This window comes from Pelodiscus sinensis, chromosome 1, assembly GCF_052426305.1.
Source record: "Pelodiscus sinensis isolate ZL-2025 chromosome 1, ASM5242630v1, whole genome shotgun sequence".
In the NCBI taxonomy this organism is placed as follows: domain Eukaryota; kingdom Metazoa; phylum Chordata; order Testudines; family Trionychidae; genus Pelodiscus; species Pelodiscus sinensis.
The window spans coordinates 144,203,126-144,230,251 of NC_143052.1; the positions used below are offsets into that span (position 1 = coordinate 144,203,126).

Genomic DNA, 27,126 nt, shown 5'->3' on the forward strand with positions numbered 1-27,126 from the left:
GTACATGAATGCTTCTTTTGGAGGGCGGGTCATATTTCTTCCTATAGAAAGCTATAATACAAGCAAAAGAAGGGGTAAGGGAGGCAGGCAGCATGTGCATTCAGTTTTGTAACAAACATTCTTTCAGTTTTGTAACAAACAATAGAGAAATAAAATAATTAAAACTAAAAGGCCTGCTGCCTTTGCTCGCTTAGGGTAACTTGGAGAACCAAGGTTCAAGTTAAACAGGAATTGCTGTTCCCGTAAATGAAACCTGGGGAGAACGTGTGGTAATTTTTAAGTTAATATTGGGAAATATTTGGGTGTAGTTCGGTGTTTACAATCACTTTTCTAATCACAAAGAATCACACCCTCATGAGATATGATGAAACTGGTTCTGAGTCAAACAAATTGCCACACCAGCCTGAACCAAGTACCGTAATTAATAGGGGTTGGAGACTTATTTGTTTTCTGCTTTTCTGGGGTCCAGAAAGCAATATACACATAATGGTCTTTAAAATGCTCTTTCCCTTACTATTAAAAATACTATATTTTGCTTTCCTTTCTTTTCTCCTTTTCTCTTACAAACCTGATGATGGTAAAATCCACATCTACAAATCACGTGACTGTGTGGCTATATAATATTGGAAGTCTGAGTTTTCTTGGTCACATTTGCTCTAGATTTTGCTTGTCAGTGTTTGCAAACACCCTAAGAAGTTATTTGCCACTATGAGTGACAGACGTCCTGGAGGCTTCTCCGACCCCGAGCCTGCAAACGAAGAAATCCAAACGATTGTTGAGCAGGTGAGTCACAGCCAATGAATGATGTAAAACAAACTAACAGCGAAAAAGGGTATGTCTTTAAAGCAAATTCCAGAGAGATTATGGAATGAAGCTAGAATTTATTTTAAAAATCTAACATCCAGCGTGGTCAGTGAAAGCTCTCTAGACAGCTTCAGAGCATGGGACATGGAGAAATTTCTTAAGAAGAGATGATGCTGACTGCAGTCCAGGAAATTCTAGATATGCCAAGGTTGGAAGGGGTTAGCTAGTCTGACCACGTGGTTTACACAGGCATAGAACTTTTCAATCTCTTAATCAATCTACTGTGGCAATGTTCATTTTCTATTGTGCTAGTTTTTCATCAAATGTCATGTGGCACCAAGTGTAATGTCGTACAGTGGTCTGTTACATCAGTGGTATTACCTTTTATCAGCCACTTTTATAATCTCATCAAAAATGTTATCAAGTTAATCTGACAGGATCTAAGTTCCATAAATTCACACTGATTGGCATTAAGTATACTAATTTCCTTTAATTCTTTATTAATCGAATCCCATATCAGCTGCTTCAATTTTTTACCTATGGTCAATGTCCAATTGGCCTGGATTATCCCATTTATTCTCTTTAAATAGTAACACATTAGCTTTCTTCCAAGCTTCTGACCTGATTTTCAGTCTTCTCAAAGCTCTAGGGACATATACAGAAATAGATGAAAGAAAGCAAGGTCTAGTGGTCTTTATAAGCATTAGAAATTGAATCTACACAGCCAATTAACTGCCAGTGCAGTTCAACTGATAATAGCAGTGATAGAAACACCCGTGGAGACAGGGTTTTACAAGTCGCCATCGAAGCCTGACCTGTACAGAACTGGCTGATGGGGCAGTAAAAATATCAGTGTTCTGTCTACATGGGCACTTGTGTACTTGGACTAGTGGAGCTGCACGGTTGGTGCATTAGGGGTCCCATTTGTTAATGCAGAGCAGCCCAGGGAGTCCAGGGGCTAGTTAAATCCCTGGGAAACCTTGGATTTTCAGAGTTTGTCAGGATCTTGCTGTTCAGGATAATGATTGTTGGCCTTCCCGATAATGATTTAAGGCCTCTTGAAGGTTGTATGGGTTTGGGGGTCTGGAGGAGGGAAATACCCTGGGCCTGCCTGGCTCAGCCGTGGACTCACTATGGGTATGTCTACACTAGAAAGTTAGTTCGAACTAACGTCCGTTAGTTCGAACTAACTTTCCTAGGCGCTACACTAGCGCTCCGCTAGTTCGAACTTAATTCGAACTAGCGGAGCGCTTAGTTCGAACTAGGTAAACCTCATTTTACGAGGACTAACGCCTAGTTCGAACTAGCTAGTTCGAACTAAGGGCTGTGTAGCCCTTTAGTTCGAACTAGTGGGAGGCTAGCCCTCCCCAGGTTTCCCTGGTGGCCACTCTGGCCAACACCAGGGAAACTCTATGCCCCCCTCCCGGCCCCGGACCCCTTAAAGGGGCACGGGCTGGCTACGGTGCCCGTGCCAGGTGCAAGCCTGCCAGCACCCAGCTAGCAGACCCTGCACCTGGCACGGCACAGAGCCACCCACCCGATGTCCCCCAGCCCACCCCCTCTTGCCGGGACCAGGCTGGCGGCTCCCGGGAGCTTGCCCTGGACTGCAAGAGGCGGGCACCTTCCTGGGCTAGTGCGGACATCGTGGACCTCGTCCACGATCTCCGCACTAGGCACAGGAAAGTGGCCGTCTAGGGCAGGAGAGCTGCCAGCCTGGCCACCCAGGAGCAGGTGTGCATGAAAATCAAGGGGGTCCACTGAGACCCCCGAGCCTGAGCCCTGAGCTTACAATGGCCGTCCTGGGTCACACCAAAGGTCCATCTAGCCCAGTAGCCTGTCTGCTGACAGCGGCCAACCCTAGGGACCCTGGAGGGGATGGACCGAAGACAGTGACCAAGCCATTTGTTTCGTGCCATCCCTCTCCAGCCTTCCACAAACTTTGGGCAGGGACACCACCCTCTGGCTAATAGGACTCCATGGACCCAACCTCCATGACTTGATCTCACTTCCCTTTCAACTCTGTTCTAAGTTGTAGCCTTCACAGCCTCCTGCAGCAAGGAGTTCCGCAGGTTAACTATTTGCTTTGGGAAGAACAACAACTTTCTCTTACTAGTTTCAAGCCTGATACCCATTCCTTTCCTTTGGTGTCCTCTAGTCCTTCTTTATGGGAACTCAGGAAGAACTTTTCTGAATGCACCCTCTCCACCCAACCCCTGCTTTTAGAGACCTCTATCCTGTCCCCCCTCCGTCTCCTCTTTTCTAAGCTGAACAGTCCCAGTCTCTGTAGCCTTTCTTCATCTGGGACCTGTTCCCAACCCCTGATCATGTTAGTTGCCCTCCCCTCTCCCAGCCTTTCTCTTCCCCTCTCCCACCTCCTTTTCCCAGTCTCCCCCAGTTTTGTTCAATAAAGACAGAGTCAATGTTGGAAGAAACGTTATCTTTATTTTGTACATCAATAAGAAGGGGGGCTAGGGAAGGGTAAGTGGAAGGAGGTGAGGGAGGAATGGGGTACGAGCCCCCGATGGGGAGGACTGGGCTGGCTCTGCGGGCTTCTGGGGGTGGAAGCTCTCCTGCAGCCCCCCCAATTACTCCCTCTCCCCAGATGGCAGCCTGCGGCAAGTGCAGCCGGGCTGATGGCCGAGTGGTGTGATGTGCCCAGTGTGGGCACTCAGGGCACTCCAAGCCAGAACTTCTTTGCAAGCGGGGCACCCCTTAGAACTGTGTGTCCGGGGTGGGGGTCGGGACCCTTTAAGCGCAGCCCTCGGCTAGCCTGAGACAGCATCTCCATGCTCTAAGTCCTCCTTTTATGCCCTGCCGGCACTGCTTCCGGCCATCCTTAAGCCCTGTTCAGAGTCCACTCAATGTGGACTTACTAGTTCGAACTAGCAAAACGCTAGTTCGAACTAGTTTTTAGTTCTAGATGCGTTAGTTCGAACTAGCTTAGTTCGAATTAACTAATTCGAACTAAGTTAGTTCGAACTAGCGCTGTAGTGTAGACATACCCTATGTGACCAAAGGCAAATCAAGTTACCTCTTTGTGCTTCAACTTCCTCAGCTCTAAAAGGAGGACTGAAGGGGGAGGAGGGAGACTGACACTTCCCTTCCTCAAATGGGGACCGTAAAGTTGAATTTATGTTAATAAGACATATTGAGAGTCTTCCTCAAAAGGCAACATGGAAGTACGAGACATTGGTGGTGTTGTGTGCACGCATTGTAGAAATGTAACAGACTCTCTCTCTCTCAAATAAATAACCAATTTTTAGAAGCCAAGTTTAGCTGCAGACAGCACGTATCAGAAATGAGGCCACAATACTTGGTTTTCAGTGAACACAAATGTGGCACAAAGGTGAAACGTCAAGTCAGGTTCTGCTTTCATTGCCATGAGGGTCAGCAGAGGGTTTCAAATGTCCCTGCCCGTTCACTGAGAGCAGACGACAGCCTCTGGAGGGCAGCGATGTAGGGACCTGGACGACTTCAGGAAAGGACCTTGCACTTGGAATGATTTAAAGCAGCAGTTCTCAACCAGGGGCCACAAGCAGGTTTCAGGGGGCCCCAAAATAAACCAGAGAGCAGGGCCAGCACTCGACTTCTGGGGGCCCAGGGCAGAAAGCTGAAACCAGAGCCCTGGTATCCGGCGTTGAAGCCCCCACATGGGGCTGAAGGCAAAGGCTGAGCCGTGGAGCTTTGCAGGGCCCCAGGCAGTTGCCTTGCCTACCCGCCTCGGCCCTGGCTTTAATCTAGTTGTCTAATGTGAAGAAAACCAGTTGTTATGGCACAGGTGGGCTGTAGAATATTCACCACGCGCAGCAGGGGGGAGTCAGAAAGAAGACTGGACACTCCTGACCTAAAAAAATACAACAACATTATTCATTGCTCTCTCATCCATTCCAAAAGACAAAACCCTTGCCTGGTGCTTAGAGCAGCAGAAAGAACTCATGAGTCCTGATTTCCCCTTGCTGGCTCTGCCATTGCGTAAGATCTGTGTGTGCTGAGGAGAGGGCAGCCTGTGGTCCCACCCATACTGCACACAGTCAGGTGCCTAAGTACCTTTGTAGATGTGGGCCTTACGCTCTGCCCCTCTTTTCTCCATTTTAGTCCTAGCTAGTTTAACTGGCTCCCCACCCTGCACACTGGCTGCTGAGAATCCCTTTCTTACACACACTTAATGCAGGGGAGCCTGGGTGTTAACTCAGGGCTAAAAATTCTACTGGTCAGCAGGGTGCCAAAGGTCCTGAGTGCAATCTAGCCCCAACCACCCTGGCCCTAACCATCTGTGGAGCATGTTGACCCCCGAGCATTCCCTTCCTTTCTCTCCTAATCTTAGAAAAGTCCAGAAACAACCTCCAGCCGAATGGATTGCTTCTTAAATCTCCTTGGCCTGGATCTGGGGACTAGGCAGCTGGCTGCTTGGCCTCCCTTGATGGCCAATAGCTAACTGATGGGTAAATGGTGCTGGAGGTTGGGGGGTTGTGAACGGGGAGAGGGGACAGCTTGTTTGTCTGAGACAAGGGCAGCGGGCTGAGGGGACGCGTAACTTGCCACACCCAAAGAAGCAGAAAGCCTGGGTGTAGTGCCCTGAAACTCCTGAGAGCAGCAGAAGGGGAGGTTCCATGGGAGCCGGAGGAATGTTTAGTCAAGAACAGGGGTGTCGGGGTTCTGGGCGCAGGGCCATGATTGCAGCATTTGGGTCCTAGGCCGTGTGTGTCACTGCTGCTTGGGGAGGAGAGCTCCCCAGCCTGTGGCCCTGCCCATACTCCACCCTGCTCCGCCCCCTCCCCACTGTCACCCTCCTCTATTCCCTCCCCCTCCCTGCTCAACCTGTTCCAGCCTAATGCCTGAACCCAAATGTAGCAAATGACATCTGAAAAAACCCTCTTCTACAATTTATTTCTAAAGAAAATGGAGTATGTTTTGCACTGCTTGCCAGATTGTCGAGACTGGGACCTAAATAAAAGCACTAAATTTGGGGAAAACATGTCAGCCACAGGTTTTTTGATATACCCTGGAAAAACCTGATATACCAAATAAGATAAACCATAATATATACCTGACATACCAAATATACCAAATAATTAGAGTTATTTGCAAAAATTTGTAAGAAGGGTAAGTCAGTCGTCTTGCTGAATACAACAGTAAATATTATGGAACACATGATGCAGCTCTTCTCTGTTTTACATTTTCTTAACCAGTATTTCTAAGCTGACTTTATATTTGTACTCTTAAGCCTTCATCAAGCAATGCATATTTAACACCTGGGAACAAAGACATTATTTTAAATTAATTAGAGTGGTTTTGTGTGTTCAGAGAAGGGAATACTAATGTATTCTGTGTGCTTGAAATAATGATAGAATCTCATTTGTCAAACTATCTGTAAGAAAAGGGGAGTTGTCTCTCTGAAGGGAGAAAGATTACAGCAGGGATGGACAGAAAGGACAGCAAGACTTTGGAAGCAAAAGCTTTTTTGTTCGATGGTAATTAAAATGAACATGTATATTTTTGATCAGGGTGGTCTTTTGGAGAATGTATTTAAAATGGATATGTCTGAAGATCCAAGAATGTAGCGTTAAAGATGAATCTAAAAATTGATGCAAGTGTTTTTTAGAGATATGATTTTAACGTCCTCACCAATAGTTTACAGTTAAATACAGTTCCCAAAATATACTGGACACGCAGGCGAAAAATTTGTCGAGCATCCCGTCCTTTAATGGCTGGGGAAAAGGAGGCAGGAGCTCTGTCATGTGGTGGCTTGAGAGTGGGGGATGGCGGGGATGGTAACTGGAGCAAAGGGATTGGGGGGGTCTCCCCATGTGGTGCCTGGGGGCAGAGATCCCTCCCCATGTGGTGGTTGAAGTATGGGGGCAGGGTTCTCTTGGTGGCTGGGATGAGGGGATGGAGGCTCTCCCCATGTGCTGGCTGGGGCGAGGGGGCAGGGTTTCCCCATGGGAGAGTTAACACCTACTCTGAGTTTCGAGATGCCCTCCTGAGGGGCGGGTGCTGCCAGGCTGGCTACATTTCCGGCAGTAGAAGATCATCCCGCTTCGGCGCAACCCCAGTGCTCAAAAGCAGAAGGTTATTGCGACCACCACGATGTTGTAGGTCTCCGAACTCTCATCTCGTCACTCCCAGCCCGGCAGGGGGAGTAGCTGAGAATCCCAAACATGTCCCCCTCCCCCGCCAGGCTTCTGCACGTGACCAGAGGCTCCCAGCACCGATTGCGGCCCCGCCTCCCAGCCTGGGACTCCCTCTGGTTGCAAGCAGAAGCCAGGCAGAGGGAGTGGCTGGGGGGTTCCTAGCCACTCTCACCCCCTCCCCAGCTTCTGCACGTAACCACAGGCTCCCAGCTGGGAGGCAGGACCACGATCAGCACTGGGAGCCTCTGGTCACGTGCAAGGACAGGGCAGGGGGAGTGGCTGGGAGTCCTAGCCTCTCCCCCCCCCCCCCCGCCATGCTTCTGTATGCAACGACAGGCTCCCAGTGCCGATCATGGCCCCGCCTCCCAGCTGCTCCCCTGCCAGGCTTCCGCCCAGTACCCAGCCGAAAAACCAGAAAATACCGGATATTGCACATGTCCGGTATTTTCTGAATTTTTTAACCGGACAGATTAAAATTGACTGTCTGGTAGAATTCCAGACACCTGGCAACCCTATTTACAGTTTGCTTTAAATATTGTATTTAAGGGCCTAGTTCTGAGTAAATACTCCATGCACCACGGTTTGTGTCAGAAACGGGTTGGCATACTTCAGGGTTGGCAAATGGCGTCATTACCACTTAATGGCTCTTTTAAGAGTTTCAGTGTCAGGGAAGCGACAGAACAGAGAGAGTAAGAGAAGCGTTTGGGCCCTAACGCCCAGGGGAAGCATTGGTTTCCCTTGCCTTGTATACCCACTGCTTCTGATTTGGGGTGAGAATGGCAGCCTGTGAAGCACTGGAACAGCTGCTCATGAATTGACACTCAAGCAGAAGATGCTGCACCCGTGTGGCAGAGCAATGCAGAGGGGCCTCCAATGCGTTACACCAGTGTTCCTTAACCTTTTTTTTAATAAAGTACCCCCCTTTGAAAAAATTATAAGTACCCCCAGTGTCTACAGTTTTCAGACACACACAATTTTATTTTCCTTTGCAACACATTTGTTTAAACAACTTAATCGTAGCCAGGTGGGTGATGAAATATTTGGGTGTAAAAAGAACAAAAACAATAAAACGCTGTAAAACTTAAAACAAAAATTCAGTTTTCTCCAATTTTCAGTTGTGTAAAAAGTACAAAAATAATAAAACGCTGTAAAACTTAAAACAAAAATTCAGTATTCTCCAAATTTCAGTTGTGTTGACGTATCCCCCCAGACTTCTCTTGAGTACCCCTAAGGGGACTCGTACCACCGGGTGAGAAACACTGCGTTATACACAGACCTGAATTCTGATTTCTTCTGCTGCGGGAGTGGATTGAAATATTCAGATAGTGAGGCCTGAGGATCGTACCCTGCATTGGAACCACCTCCCAAAGGTTACTGTGGGAACTTCTCCAGCCTGTGGAGTGAGCCTAGGCCCTAAGGCATTTGACCTTTTCTAGCAGCCCTAGTAAATGAGTATTTCATTGGTGCTGTGTATCCCAGAGCTTTTGAGAGCTGTTGCAACCCAGGCTGCCTTGCAGCTGCAGTTTCTTTAATGCTCTTGCGCAAGACCTTTTACACAAGCACTCTTGCACGGAACAGGAGACACGGAACAGCTGGTACGCTCTGAGAAGGGCTGATGCGCCACAGCAATCCAATGACCCCACCAGGTGAGGGTGATCACAGCAGTCCTAGGGAAAAACTTAAGTCACTACAATCGTTTCTGTTCTATTGAGGGATTCAATATTATTCCATGGGGGAGGGGAGCCACAGTTGGCTAGGAACTAACAATAGTGCAGAGGGGACGTGGTCAGGCAAATTGACTCAAATTATAAGACGTCCGCAGAGATCCCACGACCTGGGGAGATACTTGCATTTACTGCTTCAACTGGATTCTCCAGAGACCAACTGACAAAAAGGATTTTTAGAAAAATAGTTTAAACAGAATCGAGCCTTTTTTCTGAGCCTGCAAACGAGCGGGACCTTGTGTCCAACCTTTGGGGAAAGGCTGGACGGGCCTAACCTACGGGAGCCCTAGGCTGGAGCTGGGGTGATCTCTAGTGAACTAGCTAGCGTGTGTGTAGGGCATGTATTGTGTGAATGGTTTCCATGGAATGCTTTTCCTTCACAATCAATGTGCTGGCTTAGGAGGAGCGTTGTGATAACTGGTCGCTGCTGGCTCTGCACTGTTCAGAGCCCATGGAGAGAAAGCCGTACAGGTGCTGGCCCGCTTAGGCAGGCTGGCTTGCTGGAGAGATCACACAGTAGCTCAGGAAGCTGTGCAGCCTGAACTCCCTGCTCAGGAAAGAAAGAGAGAAGGGCCTTTGCCCAAGAGAGGTGATGGCTGAGGAGCTGTGGGCCTCGAGTGGGTGTCCTTGGTGGCCTCAAGGGGAAACACAGGTGCAGTTGCCCTAGACCGAGGCTATTCGACTTTGGAAGCCCAGGGGGAGGTTACAATGATACTCACAGATTGTGCCTATGTAACCAACACACCTCGTGTGCTTACTGACCAATGGAAGTGGTATCTAGACCACAGCAACAGTAGAGGCTCTCATACTAATAGTAGAGGCTCTTATACTAAGCTTCAGAGATCCCAGGTTCAAATCTGCCTACGGGCGGTTACACCATGGTCCGCAACTTAAGTGTGGTTGCATAGACATGCAAATATATGCAAATAGCTTCTTTCACACTGAGGGGCATGAATACAAAGATGAAGCCTTAAGCCGTGGTGCCAGACCCAAATGTGGCCCGTGTGAGCCAGTCAGCACCTCTCAGGCTCTGCCCACAAGGCTAAGCAGCCAGCACTTCCCACAAGGCCCTGGTGCTCCCGGCACCTCCTCCCTGGTGGCTAGAAACACTGACACCCTGTACCCGTGTGTCCCAGCTAGCACCTCCGATTGCACCTTTCAGTGCTCACCCCACCAAATTGTGGAGCGTGTTCCCAGTGGAGGCCATTTCAAAGGATCCCACCTGAGGGCCGTGTGTTGAGCCCCGTGTAAACCCAAACCACACTGCCCGCTGCAAACAAACGGGCTATGGGCCGCGTGTTGAGTAGCCCTGCCCTAAACTGCGCCAGTGGGCACTTAGCCTTTGTAAAGGTCATTAATAATGTGCCTGTCACCTCACTGATGAGCCCCAAATTTCCCTTCCACTCAGCTGTATGTTACAATGGGAATCTCTCTTCATTCCATGTCACAGTTTTGAAGTCCTGGCACTGAATAAGTTTTTAAAAATCCGCAGCATTTGAAGTGTCCCCGGGCACACACACATCTACCCAAACCTGCCTCCCGCACCAGCACGTCCTGCCTTTGCCAGAGGGGTGTTAGCTCCCTCACACAACCAGTCTGTGGGGCACTCGCCTCTGGGCTGCACCAGCCCTGCCTTTGCCCTGCACACAGACACTAGGTGAACCCATGTGGTATCCAATCCAGCCCCTCATTCCTGCACACCCACAGAAATCCCAGATCCTCCGTTCCCAAAGGAACAATGGACCCAATTTTACCTTAAAGCGCTGCTCCTCTAGCACACACGGCACTTGAGTTCACTTATATTAAAACAAAAGACATGGAAATCCATCAGTTCTGTCTTTTGTTTCAGCTAGTCCAGACTAACATGGCTGCATCTCTATCAGTAAAACAAAAGGGAATTTATTTAAGGATGGACAGATTCAAACAGGAACAAGTGTGAGTTATGGAAACAAATGGTTCCATGTTAATCACGAATTAGGCATGCACATAAATTACCTGTCCTGGCTAATGTCAGGGAAATCTCACTCCCCTGGGGTACAGAGTCCCCAGAAGGGACCGAGGCTGGAGGTCAAAGCGGTGAGGCAGGAGAGAGTTCTAAAAGGAAACTTTATTATGCATGCATGCAGGCTGCCAGCTACAAGAGTGAAAGCAGCTGCCCTGAGAGACAGTTTCAGGGGTCCTTTATACAATACGTTCAGACAGTTTAGTTGTTGATTATTTTTTTTTAACATATCAAAGTCTCAGCAGAAGTACTGTGAGATGTTTCTGTTCACACCAGCTGTGCCAGAAGTCAGTTTTACAGTACCAAGGCACATGATAACCTGAGTGAGGAGTCTGCAAGACAAACTGTGACTTGATAAGAGTTTACATGACAAATTGTTACAGACTAGGGGTGCGTCTAGATTGGCAAGATTTTGTGCAAAAGCGCGCACAAAAACTTGCCAGCTGTCTACACTGGCCACTTGAATTTGTGCAAGAGCACTGACTTTGTAATGTACAAAATCAGTGCTTTTTGTGCAAATACTTTCACGCTCCCGCTCGGGAAAAAGCCCTCTTGCGCAAGAATACTTGTGCAAGAGGGCCAATGTAGACAGGGAAGAATTGTTTTGCGCAAAAAAGCCCTAATGGCTAAAATGGCGATCGGGGCTTTCTTGCACAAAATCGCGTCTAGACTGGCCACGGATGCGCAAAGCATCCTTGCCAATCTAGACGCTCTTTTGCAGAAATACTTTTAACGGAAAAACTTTTCCGTTAAAAGTATTTCCGCAAAATCATGCCAGTCTAGACGTAGCCTAGGAGTCTCCGTGAAGTTGAGATAGGAGGCATTATAAGGGTCTTGATTAGAGTTAAGATGATTTCTCTCTGTTACAGAGAGAGGGGCCTGGAAAACGTTTAACCCTTACAGCAGTTTCCTTTTAGAGAGTTTGATTTCCTCCTCAGTCCCCCTTAGACACAATTGGAGTTATTTGATTTTTCTCCCACACTAATAAAGTATATTCCCAGCCCACAGATTAGTCTTTAACCAGTGTTTGCCAGCCACAAGGAACCAGGACTCCTGGAGTACCCTGGCTCAGAGTTCATCAAGGTGCCTCCTTCGTCAATATATCATGAGAGTCTTAATATATCATGTGACCTGAGGCCACTGGGGTAGCTTATGCTGGAAATGTCAAGGCTCCAGAAGGGAGAGGGAGGAGCGGGGATGGGGAGGAATGAGGATGGGGATGGGAAAAGGTGGACAAACTCCAAAATCAATGGATGGATGGGTGTATAGGAGGAGATGTTTGCAGAGATCAGGAGCTTCGGGTAAAAGCTTTCAGGAAAGGCCAGGCAGCAATCCTAACTTTGGGACGTGAAGCCTGTTGCAGGATCTGTGGAGCTTAGGAAATAGGGCAGGAAGCTCTGAGGTGAGTTGAATTGTTTGTTAAGAAGCAAGGCCCAAAGAAGCGAAATGTCTGCTGCATGTAAGTTGATGTACCTTCTTCGGGAAGCTGAAGCATTAAACGTATGATGAGAAGGAGTGTGCTGAGCTTTTTGCACATCCTAACCCTTTCTTTTTCATTATAGGTGAAGCAAGAACTGGAAGAGAAAGTGAACGTGACATACGAAGTCTTTAAAGCCATTACATTTAGAACGCAGATAGTTGCAGGAAGAAACTACTTAATTAAGGTCAGTACTCAACAAAATCCCCCACTTCTTCCAGCCTTGCCAAGTGTTCTACTTTAAGTAGAATGGAGCTGTCATTTGGAGTGGCTTGAGGCAAGATGTTCAACGGTGAGCAAACAATGCAGGGAAAGGTCCAAGATGACTTTTAATGAAGGAAGAGACTATCTCTCGTGATTTTTTCAGTGCCCACCTAACATCTCTACACGAGATAGTTGGCTGCTATTTCTCTACACGAGTTGAAAAGAAAAGAAGGGGGTTTTGTGAATCCCACCTAAGTATTTATAAAGCACGTGTCACACGTGTTCAGCTGTAAATTGCCACATTTTGGGCTTGCCAAGAGGGCAATCTCCATTCCAGACTCTCCAATGGCTTTTACAACTCTCACCCTCCGGCACTGGCCTTCGCTATTGTGTAAGCACAACAAGGGTATGTCTGCACAGCAATAACTTTCCTAGCGTCTACACAGCCAAACCGCTATTTCAAATTTAATTTGAAATAGCGGAGCGCTTATTTTAAACTTGGTAAACGTCATTCTACGAGGAATAACGCCAAATTCGAAATAGCTGTTTCGAAATAAGTGCTGTGTAGACACTTATTTCGAAATAGGGGGCCTCTAGCCCTTCCCAGGGTGCCCTGGTGGCCACTCCAGCCTCAACTAAGAACTGTCCTCTCTCTCCCACCCTCCCCAGAGCCTTCAAAGGGGTTGACTCTGGCCACAGTGCCTCTGCCAGCTCCAAGCCTGCCAGCCTAGAGCCAGAAGTCACTGCCCTTGACCCAGTGGCCCCAAAAAATGAGCCAGCAAGCCACTGGCAGCCAGCTCCCCACCCCCCACCGCTCCCCAGGAACAGTCCGCCAGCTCCCAGGAGCATGCCAGGGCCCGGAGAAGGCAGGTGCCTTCCTGGTCCAGGGCAGAGATCAGCGTGGACCTTATCCAGGTTTGGGAGGTGATGCCCCCAACTTCCATGATCTCCGCACTAGATGGAGGAACGCGTCTGTCTGACAGGATAGCTGCCAGCCTGGCCACCAAAGGCCACATGCGAACCCAGGAGCAGGTTTGCATGACAATCAAGTTGGTCCGGCGAGACCCCCCAACCCTGAACCCTGAGCTTCCTCTCCCCCTTCTTCCCCTTGCTTCCCCCTTCCAGCTCCCTCCTCCCAGGTTTCCCCCTCCTCTCTCCCATCAGAGTTTCATTCGCTCCCCCCCAGTTTTGTTAAATAAAGAGAGTTTGTGTTATGACAATATGTGTATTTTATTTCACGAGGAGTAACGGTAGTTCGGAATAGGAACCGCGGCTACACGGGGTTCGAAGCAGTGGGGATTTAAAAATGGCGGCTCCCCGCTTATGCTAATGAAGCCCGGGAAATTCAAATCCCGGGCTTCATTAGCAAGTGCGGTATGCATACATTACCCCACTAGTTCGAACTAGCGGGGTAGTGTAGACATACCCGAAGAGTGTTAGGGAGGGGTAAGTGGAAGGACGTGAAGGAGGAATGAGGCACAAGTCCCCAGTGGAGGAGACCAGGGAGGCTCTTAGTGCTCCTCAGGGTGGAAGCTCTCCCGCAGGGCCTCCTGGATACTGACAGCCCCTGGATGGACCTCCTGGATGGCAGCCTGCTGAAAGTGCAGCCAGGCTCGCAGCAATGAGTCCAGGAGAAGCACCAGAGTGTCCAGGGGCAGCTCTGGCTCCATGTTGCAGAGTGCAGGGTGTCCCAAGTGTGGGCAACCGGAGCATGCAGTGGCAAAAATGCTCTGCTGTCCCTCATCGAGATTGGCAAGCAAGCAGGGAAACCTGAGAACCGGCTGCCCAGGTATAGGCAGGGTGTCTCTTTAAGCACAAGCCTCAGATAGCCTCAGGCAACAGCCACACAAAGACACTCCTGACTGTAGCCCGTCAGGAAGCCCCCTTGTAACATCCATCTTTGCTTGCCTGGAAGCATACAGGGCACACAGAGCAGTAAAATCAGCATAGTCTGTGAAGCCTTGACAGGAGGCCTGGATATGCTAGCTCACAGTGACCCTGGATGGCTGTAAACAGATACGCCAATTGTTGACCTCGAGGCCGGGACAACTGCCTTGGCTGGCACCTATATTGATACGAACACACAGCTGTCCGTGGGGGGAGGGATCTCCCACCCAGTAAAGAATGTCCAGTACTCACAATTTAGTTATCTCTCTTGCAAGTGTAAATTAAGTTGAAACTCCCTTGTAAGAACTGGTGTCACAAAGATGGACCAACACAATTTGGCATCTTAGATAAGAAAGAAGATACGGGCCCCTATGGGTATAAAGATGGGTCCAGCAGCACACTTACTCTGATCATCAATCTACCATCTATCTGCTGGTCAGGTTAGGTGATTGGCCTCCCGAGGTTCCACGGGGACGCCCACCTCGTATTCGTCTTTCCTAGGAATTGAGGGACCGGCCCTGGCCTGAAATGGTGGAGTTGAGAGGCACAGAAGGGGGTCAAAATTGTACCTGGATGTGTCCTTTTTCTTAAGTGTACACATAGACTAGAGCTCTTTAAAGATTAAGCTGTCACGTGGTACCATTATTTCTATTTTCTATCTTCATTTTCTTTGTAACCATTTTTTTAAGATCTATATTTGCTAGCAGTTAAAAAATAGAGCAATAGCCATTGCAACCATATGATTTATGAGCTTCTTTAATAAATTTGTAAGGCTGTGTCTAGACTGGCCAGTTTTTCCGGAAAATCAGCCGCTTTTCCGGAAAAGCTTGCCAGCTGTCTACACTGGCCACTTGAATTTCGGCAAAAGCACTGACTTCCACTAGGACTCACTGCTCTCCGTTTCCTTTCTGGAGGTGGGGTGCTTTGGGTTTGGTCCTTTAGCCATGCAAACGGATGTCCAACAAAATTGCAAACGGACGTCAGCCCTTGCTATAAACTCAGCTAGTCCCTGGAGGGTTCAAAAGAAGGGCTTCTTCCCATAACTCCCCTCTTGCCTCTTACCTGGCTTTCGTCAACTGACTCTCATGTAGAAGATGAAGAAAACATCTCCTTTCCGTGGCTTTCTTTGCCCTTCTGGAGTGTCTTTACTGCGTTCCCCTTCTAGGGCGCAAGGGATTAAGTCTTCCACTGCAATCTAGCCATGGGATGTTACGGAAGTCAATGATACTTTGCCTTAGGAAAATAGGTTTGAAATCTTTTGATTTTCCTAACGCAAACTCACCCTGACTGCCTGGATCCCCACAGACATGTGCAAAGTGAAGAAGATAAGGGGTTGAGTGGGATCATTTTTGGAGTGTGAAGAATGGGACTTAAATTAAGCTCAGGCATAAGCAGGTGCAACTCCCAGGCCGACCAATGGAAGTAGCAGCTTGTTAGGGCAGGGCTGAATTTGACCTTGTGATTTCAGGGATAACATTTCGATTTTTGCTGATCATTGGGAGCACCCTAGTTTGGACACAAAGGCCTGTTTCTGTTCACACATGTGGTTTAACACGGGACAGTCTACGCAGCCCAGGTTGTGGGGCTTGAGTATTCCATGTTGGATTTAATTTTTATTTTATAGCTATTCAATGGCTCAGCACGGCATCGCCCCAACACATCCCTTCCTTGGAATCTGCTTAGTCCATGGGTGTCCTGCTCTCTTTGTCTTTCAGGTCTCTGTCAGCGACAGCGCTGATGAGTGTGTACACCTGAAGGTGTACGAAGGTCTTGACAGTGAGGTCAGTCTTACTGCCTATCAGACTGGAAAAACCGAAAGTGATGAACTGGACGACTTTGACTGAGCTGCTTGGAATGGGCTCTTCTGCTGCTCTTTCTACAGAGTCCCGGCTCATAATGCTCGTGCCAATACACAAATGAAAATAAAAGGAATCTGATTTTCAAACCAAAGTTTGTGTTTCCATGTTGCTTGTAACAGAAGGGTACGTTCATTCCAGCAGTAAGCAACTGCTGCTAACTCACCAAGGGCCCTGCTCTCAAAAACTAAAAAAGGAGCCCACATTATCTCACCCAGGAATTTAAAGAAACAATCAAATTGTTTCCCAAACAACTCTTCTAACAAATAATAGTGTTGGTGGAGGGGGACCGGGCAGATGAGAGAGGCTTGGGGTCAGTCAGAGTCTGCATGAGGAAGGCTCCCTAACTCCTGAACAAGCCCCTCCAAAGACATGAGTCCATACTTCTCCCACCCACACCTAAAAGTCCTCCAGGTTCACTTCCAGGCTCCTTCCCTCTCTCTCAGACTCCCCTAGTCTTTTCACTGTGTCTGAGGGGTGTGGGAAATACTATAAGACAAACTTGCTGACAGGTATTTTGAACTAAATTACCAAAACAATTGAAACTGGCATTATTATAGTGTCATATATTGACATATAATGTATGCAGAATTTTAATACACTTTGTGCAGCATTTTTAATATTCTGGAGCAGACAAAGCCACCCATGTCACCAGTAGGCGAACACTTTTCACACTCTATGTCGAAGCTGTCAATATTTGTTCTCAAAGGTAACCTGTACAACACCTTCAAATAACAAGTTTGGAAAATTAAATTTATAATACCGCTAGACACTAAAAAGCATGAATTTAAGAGGGATGCTAGTTTCATGGTCTTTACAGTAATGTGTAATAGCACCTATCTGCTAATGCTTAATGGCCAACTTCAAACTCCTTTTACATAACAGTTTAACCCTGCAAGTGGTGTCCTAAGACAGACATTACTCCTTACACCTAATAGTCTGTCCCAACTTGAATTTAGATCAAACACACTAAGTCCCGGTCTACACTAGGGAGTTATTTCAAAATAACAAGCGGAGCATCCACATTACCAAGCCTGTTATTTCAAAATAAGCGGCTGGTTATTTCAAAATAATAACTCCTGCTTTCCAGGAGGACTAACACTTGTTTCAAAATAATTATTTTGAAATGGCGATAGTATGGACTTTCCACTGCTGCTATTTTGAAATAACTACTCCCCAGAGTCATACCAAGTAATTACGCCTCAGTGCTTCCTGTGGCTGTAAATCGAGGTAGCACATCCACATTAACGGAGCCTGCCTCAGACTAATTTAAAGGTTTCCCTGTAGCGTAGACCCGCTATTTTGAAATAGCTATTTTGGGAGTTATTATTATTTCAAAATAATTTCCTAGTGTAGACATGCCCTGATTTTTTTCCCTCTGTTGACCCATTAGCTCAGAAGACTGTATCTTTCATCAGCAGAATTTGGTCCAGACAAAATATATTACCTCACTGACTTGGTCTCTCTTACATCTTGGGAGCAACATGGCTCCAAGGTTGCAAACACATATTAAAAGATGACCCAGTCGCTTGTAATGTACAAGATCAAAGTGCCCAAATGCAATGGTGGGACTTTTTGCTCTAATGTAAATTTCCCATTTCCAGGAAAAAATTCCCTTAATCAGTGCAGTAAATACATTCTTTTGTGACCTCAAGTATCACACTGGCAGCTTATGTGAGTGTGCAACTTGATGCTTCGTGTACTGTAAGAAGTCAATCCCTTATTATGTAAACTGCACTGAGGTATTTACCAGCACCTTGCTTCCAGGAATACCAGCTCCACCAACACATTCAAATGGTCTGGTTTTGCTCTTAAGCAGGTGTCTGTCTCAAGACCGTCAGCCCTAGATCTGGCATCCACAGCTTGGTGCATAGGTAAGGATTGGCACACAACATACTGTGCTGGCTTCCTTGCCCCCCGCTAAAGTGCAGTGCTGATGGGTGAGGTTGGAGAGAGACACAGGTGGAAGAGCGTGAAACAAAGGGTTGAATTTAGGCCCCTGTTGCCTTTGCCAGGGGCAGCGCTGCTGTGTTAGGCAGGGTTGCCACGTGTCCAGTATTATACCGGACAGTCCGATTTTGCACCCTCTGTCTGGTAAAAAAAATTCAGAGAATACTGGATATGTGCAATGTCTGGTATTTTCTGTTTTTCCGGCTGGGCATCGGATGGAAGCCTGGTGGGGGCGGGAGAACAGCTGGGAGATGGGGCAGAGATCGGTGCTGGGAGCCTGTTGTAGCGTACAAAAGCTTGGCGGGGAAGAGGGCGGGGGAGAGTGGCTGGGGCTCCCAGTCACTCCCCCTGCCCAGCTTCTGCACACGACCAGAGGCTCCCAGCGCCGATCGCGGCCCCACCTCCCCCCTGGGAGCCTGTGGCTGCGTGCAACAGCTGGGCGGGGGGAGTGGCTGGGAGTTGCATCCACTCTTCCCACCCTTGCCCAGCTTCTGCTCTCAACCAGGAGTGCCTGCCAGAGGCGCAGCCTGTTGGATTCCAGCTGGGGCCAGTGGCTGCCCTGGCCCCGCACACAGCTCCCACAGCAACATCACTGGGCCCTGCCTCCGGCACGAGACACGGACCTGCCATTCGGGTCCCTGCAGTGGGAGCGGTGGGCTCGGCCAGGCTCGGGACCCGCCCTGCGCACAGATCTGGCATCTGTGCCCAGAGCACCCGGGGTCCCAGAACACGTCACTTTGCATGGTCAGAGACACGTGGCACGTGCGGGGGAGTGGGAGGGACATGCATCGGGTCCTCACCCTGGGCAGGCAGCTCCTGTGAGCCAACCACCCCACAGCTCCCCCCTCGGACACCCGACAATTGCCCCAGTCCCCTCCCACGTGCCTCCTCACAACCTCCCCTGAGCCCCCCACAATCTCCCACTTCACCCCAGGGTGCTTTGACAGACACTCCAATATCCTGCAAAGCCGAACACTGAAGTGTCCCTGGTCTCTGGTTGCCAGAGGGTGGGAATGGGCCACAGGGGATGGATCACTTGGGGATTCCCCGATCAGGTCATTTCCTCTGGGGCACCCGCATTGGCCGCTGAGGGCAAACAGGACACCGGGCTAGAGGGGCCTGTGGTCTGACCCAGCCTGGCCGCTCCTGTGTGCATGAGACCCATAAAGTCATTAGTATTGGCAGCGCTACTGACACTGAGGCTGCGTTAGAAAGAGCCAGAGCAGCCTTAGTGCGAGTCAGAATCAGGCCCTTGAAACATGGATTCCAGCTGGAACAAGTGTTTGGGCCTGTGAGCTGAACGTCACTGGACTCGGAGGGAGCAGACTCTTATCCTTAGACGCCAGCAAACCTCAATAGCACTGTCCATTCACTGACTGATGACAAAAATCTTTCCATTCATAGCAACTGAGTTACACACAGGCCCAGAGAGAACCAGGGTGCTTGAGAACTTAGCGTTTAGGACTTTGTCCATTGTGAGAGTCACATTGACCATTTGTGGTTTAACAATGAAGTTTTTACTGTTTGAATCTCAGTGTTTGTCACTGCATAGCTACTGTCTGAGGGTATGTCTACACTACAAAGTTAGTTCGAACTAACGGACGTTAGTTCGAACTAACTTTAATAGGTGCTACACTAGCGCTCCGCTAGTTCGAATTTGAATCGAACTAGCGGAGCGCTTAGTTCGAACTAGGTAAACCTCATTTTACGAGGACTAACGCCTAGTTCGAACTAGCTAGTTCGAACTAGGGGCGGTGTAGCCCTTTAGTTCGAACTAGTGGGAGGCTAGCCCTCCCCAGGTTTCCCTGGTGGCCACTCTGGCCAACACCAGGGAAACTCTATGCCCCCCTCCCGGCCCCGGACCCCTTAAAGGGGCACGGGCTGGCTACGGTGCCCGTGCCAGGTGCAAGCCTGCCAGCACCCAGCTAGCAGACCCTGCACCTGGCACGGCACAGAGCCACCCACCCGATGCCCCCCAGCCCACCCCCTCTTGCCGGGACCAGGCTGGCGGCTCCCGGGAGCTTGCCCTGGACCGCAAGAGGCGGGCACCTTCCTGGGCTAGTGCGGACATCGTGGACCTCGTCCACGATCTCCGCACTAGGCACAGGAAAGTGGCCGTCTAGGGCAGGAGAGCTGCCAGCCTGGCCACCCAGGACCAGGTGTGCATGAAAATCAAGGGGGTCCACTGAGACCCCCGACACTGAGCCCTGAGCTTACAATGGCCGTACTGGGTCAGACCAAAGGTCCATCTAGCCCAGTAGCCTGTCTGCCAACAGCGGCCAACCCTAGGGACCCTGGAGGGGATGGACCGAAGACAATGACCAAGCCATTTGTCTCGTGCCATCCATCTCCAGCCTTCCACAAAGAGAGGCCAGGGACACATTTCTACCCCCTGGCTAATACCACTCCATGGACCCAGCCTCCATGAATTTATCTAACTTCTCTTTAAACTCTGTTCTAGTTCTAGCCTTCACAGCCTCCTGCAGCAAGGAGTTCCACAGGTTAACTATTTGCTTTGTCAAGAAGAACAACTTTCTCTTACTAGTTTCAAGCCTGCTACCCATTCCTTTCCTTTGGTGTCCTCTAGTCCTTCTTTATGGGAACTCAGGAAGAACTTTTCTGAATGCACCCTCTCCACCCAACCCCTGCTTTTAGAGACCTCTATCCTGTCCCCCCTCCGTCTCCTCTTTTCTAAGCTGAACAGTCCCAGTCTCTGTAGCCTTTCTTCATCTGGGACCTGTTCCCAACCCCTGATCATGTTAGTTGCCCTCCCCTCTCCCAGCCTTTCTCTTCCCCTCTCCCACCTCCTTTTCCCAGTCTCCCCCAGTTTTTTTCAATAAAGACAGAGTCAATGTTGGAAGAAACGTTATCTTTATTTTGTACATCAATAAGAAGGGGGGCTAGGGAGGGGTAAGTGGAAGGAGGTGAGGGAGGAATGGGGTACGAGCCCCCGATGGGGAGGACTGGGCTGGCTCTGCGGGCTTCTGGGGGTGGAAGCTCTCCTGCAGCCCCCCAATTACTCCCTCTCCCCAGATGGCAGCCTGCGGCAAGTGCAGCCGGGCTGATGGCCGAGTGGTGTGATGTGCCCAGTGTGGGCACTCAGGGCACTCCAAGCCAGAACTTCTTTGCAAGCGGGGCACGCCTTAGAACCGTGTGTCCGGGGTGGGGGTCGGGACCCTTTAAGCGCAGCCCTCGGCTAGCCTGAGACAGCATCTCCATGCTCTAAGTCCTCCTTTTATGCCCTGCCGGCACTGCTTCCGGCCATCCTTAAGCCCTGTTCAGAGTCCACTCAATGTGGACTTACTAGTTCGAACTAGCAAAACGCTAGTTCGAACTAGTTTTTAGTTCTAGATGCGTTAGTTCGAACTAGCTTAGTTCGAATTAACTAATTCAAACTAAGTTAGTTCGAACTAGCGCTGTAGTGTAGACGTACCCTGAGTCAAATATTGCCTGCCTCTGCCTGTATCATTTCCCACTGCTGTGAAAACTAGGGTTGCCAGGTGTTGGGATTCTACCAGACAGTCCGGTTTTTGCACCCTCTGTCTGGTAAAAAATTCAGAGAATACCGGACACGTGCAATGTCCAGTACTTTTTGTTTTTCCGGCTGGGCATCGGATGGGTTTTTTTTTTGTTTGTTTGACAAATTTTTAGCCCGCGTGTTCGGTATTTTTTGGGAGACCATCTGGCAACCCAAGTGTCAGGGCCCCAGGCCCAGAGCCTCAGAGGTATTTAGGGTACAGTGGGAGCTAAAGGCCGGAAAACCTTTGAGGCTTTGGGCGCTAGACACAGAGTTTGTGGGAGTTCTAGTAGGGTTGGCAATGAATCGCCATGGATGTGTGTGATTCCTGCACAGCACAACAAACACCTTCTTTTTGAAGAATAACCCCTGTTAACCACAGATGCTCCGGCTGGGCGGGCAGCCTCGGCGGGTGCACAGAACTGCTCTCCAGGCATGGCAGTGACTCAAGCCTCCCCCAGAGCATGGGAAGAGAAGGGGCTTGGTTCTCATCCTGGCTCCAGCAAAGTAGAGAGCTTGACACACACCCTGTCCCGAATTTCTTAAAGGTGAAACCAGGATGGCCAGGGGCTAACGGGAGCTGCAACTCCCTTGGACAGCTCACCTGAGCTGCCCTCCCCGTGCCCCTGGGGCTCTCCCCATGCCCATCCCACCCCTGGCAGCCTGCAGCCGACCTCACCTCCTTCCAGGCTCAGCTTCCCCAGACTGAGCTAGCTCTTCCCCTTGGACAAGGGGACGCTGCCTGAGACTTCTGCTTGTCTGGGGGGTTCCCAGCTCCTCTCCAGCAGCTCACAGCTACTGGTCTCCTTCTAAACTCGGCTCTCTGCCAAGCAGCTCCTGTCAGATCTTCCTTGCTGCTTCCTGTCCCTCTCCGTATCCCCTTAGACTCTCCAGGTCTCTCCCTCTCCTGGTCTCAAACAGTTCTCACTTGCCAATATGCCCCCACCCCCATCCCGCACAGGGCCCTCTTTTAAGCCCAACTGAGGGAGGGCTGATGAGTAACAGGTGTGCTGCACCCCACTCCCTCTTAAAGAGCCCAGTCCCTCTGGGATATGGATGTAGCAGTTTAACTGGGTGTCTGATATGCTGATGTTTATCAGTTTTGGTTAATGGTTAAACTCTTGCAGTGTTGGAGCTGCCAGCAGCTGGTGAGGTAGGTGGTGCTGGGAGCCCACAGGGCTGGCAGCCCGCAGAGCCCGTTTAACCAAGTAAGCGGTGGAACTGTAATCGCTTACACAGTTAGTACTTTTTAGCCCTTTTTACCCTGCGGCACTCATTCTAAGGGCCAAATCACAGGCAGCTCTTTGTAATTAACTAATTACTATGCAGATAAGATTCAAATTGAGACCCTGTTCCCCACTGCCCTGTACCTTGATGAAGTAGTTTATTCCAGCAACCAGCTGTGTTTTAAATTCCACAGCATTAAAGACCTCAAATTTCTTCCCTTCTTTTTCTTCCACCTGAAGCTTCACCTTAAGGAAACAGAAGAGTTTTTAGTGCTCAGTCTAGGCAGATGCAAAGTCTGGAACCCAGGCGCCCCACGATCAGTGTTTCCATCAGTACAGGTCACCCTGCCGGGGCGTCTGAGCACATGTAGCACTTCCCGCGTCTCCAAAACAGAATGGCTGAAGTAGGAGATGTTCCATACAGCAGGACGTAACAGAGCGATGGGCAACCTAGGCTCGTGAGTGGCTGCATGAGCGGCCCTCCTTCCGCCCAGCAAGCCACAAGATTGTGCTAACCGAGATGTTCTCTTGGGCTAGGGCAGTGTTGTGGTCTGCGCTTGGGCACTTGGAATTTGAGGGGTACACTGACCGTACCTCCTGCAAAGCAGCCCCTCTTTAACTGGCGGCACAGGGAGCGCTTGGCAATTACAATCAGTGTTGTGTGCGATCGGCCTGCACCTCACTTCACGTGCCCTTGCTGTACGTGTGGTCACTCCAGTAATGCCAGTAAGAAAAAACCAATGTGGACAAAACCCAGCAGAATCGGGCAACCCTGTGTGCGCACCAGGAACCAAACTGTCTCAGGGGCCACACGTAGAATTCCAATGGGCCACAAGTTGCCCACCACTGATTTTAACAGATGGCAATTTCGTGCCTTCTCCCCAAAAAGCCTCACTGAATGAAGTGTGAGTATCTTTGGAATCCAGTGTATTAAACCCAAAGGCTACACAGTACTGTGGGCTGGGACTGTATTTTCTCTCTACACGGGGAGATGTGATATCAAGCCTGGGAAGTAGAACTTCCCGACTGTACTGCATACTGTGCCAGAGAACAAGGGGCTTTTGGGACAGAGTATCAAGTGGTTTGGCTGGCGTCTCTTCAGGAGGAGCTGAAAGCAAATTCCCTACTTCCAGTGATGCCCCAAACTCAGTCTTTTGAAGCTATACCCTGAGGAGAGGGCCATTGTCTGCTGATCACCCCAGAGTCTCAAGATTAAAGGCCAATTTTGTATGAAAGAGATAACAGAAGAACGACCGGGGTCACCAAATGAAATTAAAAGGTAGAAGGTTTAAGACAAACAAAGGAAGTTTTTCCTCACACACAACACACAGTCAGCCTGTGGAACTCCTTGCCAGAGGATGGGGTGAAGGCCAGGACTTTAACAGGGTTCAAAAAAGAGCAAGATAGATTCATGGAAGATAGGTCCACCAATGGCTATTAAGCCAGGCCGGGTAGGAATGGAGCCCCTAGTCTGTGTCAGAAGCTGGGAATGGATCACTTGCTGATGACCCGTTCTGTTCATTCCCTTTGGGGCACCTAGCACTGGCCATTGCCAGAAGTCAGGATACTGGGCTAGATGGACCCTTGGTCCAACCCAGTTTGGGGTAATGGTTCCAGTCAGCGGGAGACCAGGCTGACTCTCTTCCAGGAGCAGAAGTCCGGATCTCGGGCCAGACTACAGGCCCAGTAGCAGTTTATGAGCCCAGGCCCTGGGTCCGGGCGGAGCAGCAGACAAGCAGGGGTCAGGTCTTCCTGCAGGCAGAGGGCCGACAGGCGAGGGGGTTTTCTCCCGACTGGGGGATCCTGACACCCAAGGTGAGGGGTGGCAGGGGGGACGCAGGCCCAGCTGCTCCACTGCGTCCCAGCCCAGGGCCCTAACAGTGGCCATGCGGGCTGCTTGGCGGGGATCCTGGCTGCAACACACCAACCAGGGCACAGGTCAGCGGGGATCCTGGCCACAACGTGCCGCCCAGCTGACCTCCGTCTCCTCTGCCGGACTCATGCTGGCTGCCCCTGGGCTGCTTCCCGATTCCTCCTGGGGTCCTACCTGGCTCCAACTCAGCTCCGCAGGGTCTGCTGCAGGGCAAAGGGGCTGGCAGCGTGTCCATGGGCTCTGGGTCCAGGGAAACCCTCAGGCCCTGGCAGCAGTCTCTGCAGCCCCACCCAGTTGTCAGGGCCCAGCAGCGGTCATGGCAGCCCGGACCAGTCCTCCCGCCGAGGGCAGCTCAGTGGGGCCTTCCTCCTAGGGAACTTGGGCCGAGTGTCTGGCCTGCTCAACAGCCGGGCTTCTACTGAGGCGGGAGGTCCTCCTTTTATACTTCTGGCCCCGCCCTTCTGCTTCCTGTGGGTGGGGCCGGGTGGCCGCACTGATTCACTTTAATCTCCTCCTGCAAACACAGTCTTGGGTCTCCGGGGCTGGATTCTGGCTCTTCCCCGGGGTGGGCGTATTGGTGCAGTGTTAGGTATCAGCGTGAGGCGGGCATTGGTGTCTTTCATCCGCTGTAGCCACTGCAGAGGGGCATGGTCCGTCGCGAGGACAAAGGGAGCACCTAATAAATAATAATGGAGCCTCAATGGGCTTCCTTTTTAATCGTGGAGTACGTGCACTCCCGCGGAACAGCTTCCTACTCAAATACAAGGCAAGGAGTTCGTCTCCCTCCCCCTCTTGTGAGAGGAACACCCCCAACCGTACTTCAGAGGCTTCTGTCTGTAGCACAAATCCCTTATCAAAATCCAGACTAAAAAGCACTGGGTCCTGCGACAGAATCCTCTTCAGGGTGCCAAAGGCCTCTTCACGCTCAGCAGTGCTGCTGATTTGTCAGGGGCTGTCCTTCTTCCGGAGCGAGGCAAGGGAGGCTGCAATGGCTGCGGATTGGGGAACAAAATGCTGATAATAGCCAGAAAGGCCAAGAAATTGCCAGACCTGGTGGTTGCAGCAGGGCTCCAACCAGTGGAACTCCTTGCCAGAGGATGTTGTGAATGCCAGATCTTTAACAGGGTTCAGAAAAGAGCTAGATAAATTCATGGAGCATAGGTCCATTAATGGCTATTAGCCAGGCTGGCCAGGAATGGAGCCTCTTGCCTCTGTCAGAAGTTGGGAATGGGCAACAGAGGATGGATCACTTGAGGATCACATGTTCTGTTCTTTCCCTCTGGGGCACCTGGCATTGGCCACTGTCAGAAGACAGGACACTGGGCGAGATGGACACTTGGTCCAACCCAGTACGGCCAGTCTTGTGCTCAGAGGTTTGGCCTGTTGGTGGGCCTGCTAGTCCTGAGCCAAGACTGTCCTGAACTCGTCACCACAGAAATCCCCCTTTGAGATTCGAAGGGCCGACTCCTACCAGAGCCCTGTCTGGAGACAGGGTGACCTCTGGTAAGTGCACAAGGGTGGGCAGGTTCTTTTCTTGTTTGTAATGTTTTCTCTGTGTTGCTTCCACCTGAAGAACAGAGGTGCTGGCTTAGAAGGAGCTGTGTGATGACTGTCGCTGCTGGCCGTTGCAGCTCTTCAGAGCCCTGGAGGGAAAGTGAGAGCCAGACACTGGCCTGCTTAGGCACCTGGCTTGCTGGGCAAGGAACTCTGCAGCCTGGAAAACAGCCCTGGAAAAAAGGAGGGAACGGGACATGTCACCAGCCAAGGAAGTGACGGCGGAGAAGCGGGGAGCCTAGAGCGGGTGCCCGTCAGGGAGCGCACTGGAGAAACGAGCTGTGAATCAGGCTCATCAGTTGGTCGTAGCTCCAGCCAGGCAGTGAGCTGGGGAAGCAGCATGGCTCAGCAGCCAGGGTAGGAGGCTGGAAGTCAGGAGGTTTGGATTCTACATCCAGCTAACCAGCCACCTTCCTTTGTGACCTTCGGCAAGTTACGGTCTCTGAGTCTGTTTCCCCTTCTGTGCTGTGGGAAAAGCATGTCGACCCACCCATGCAAAATGCTTTGAAGTTGACGGCTGAAAACCAGGGGTGTGATAAGCCGACAAAACCACTCCTGGGCAACACGAGTCCACTTTGGACCCCGTGTCCTTTTCAAAATTAAAAGCTGGCATGGATGCACTGAAGGCCTTAGGCATTGCCACGCTCCATGCATTTGCTACGGTGCATTTGTGATTTTTACGGCATCTCACTCTGATCCACAGAGCCTGACCTAGGCACCCAAGTTCCCGTTACAATGATTCGGGAGGAGCAGGCGTCTCAGACGGAGAGCCACGAAGAGGCAGCATTCTAGGAGCTGATGCGGACAGAAGAGTTATGCCCATCTCCACCCCTCCAGCGGATACAGGTGCCTAAGTCTGGGCTGCAGGCGAGGCGCCTCTCTGTGTCCAGTGATGCACAAACAGGAACCCTTTGCCTGGTG

The 27,126-nt window shown here is 50.2% G+C and overlaps 2 protein-coding genes across 3 annotated transcripts in view; both read left to right on the forward strand.

The window, feature by feature from the left end:
- Window positions 1–26,350, forward strand: part of LOC142819216 (cystatin-A-like) — a 47,488-nt gene extending 21,138 nt beyond the window's left edge. The window contains exon 3 of one of the 2 annotated variants that reach the window (XM_089772054.1): window positions 26,225–26,350. In XM_089772054.1, coding sequence (XP_089628180.1) covers window positions 26,225–26,257 — 33 coding nt within the window. In that variant the 3' untranslated portion in view covers window positions 26,258–26,350. The remainder of the gene's footprint in view (window positions 1–26,224) is intronic. The other variant, XM_089772057.1, reaches the window with a different exon arrangement.
- LOC142819218 (cystatin-A-like) lies at window positions 608–16,179 on the forward strand. Its single transcript, XM_075904500.2, has 3 exons — window positions 608–783; window positions 12,224–12,325; window positions 15,945–16,179. The coding sequence occupies exons 1-3, from the start codon at window positions 709–711 to the stop codon at window positions 16,071–16,073; spliced, it is 306 nt and encodes a 101-aa protein (XP_075760615.2). The 5' UTR covers window positions 608–708; the 3' UTR covers window positions 16,074–16,179.
- Window positions 26,351–27,126: the final 776 nt, after the last annotated feature.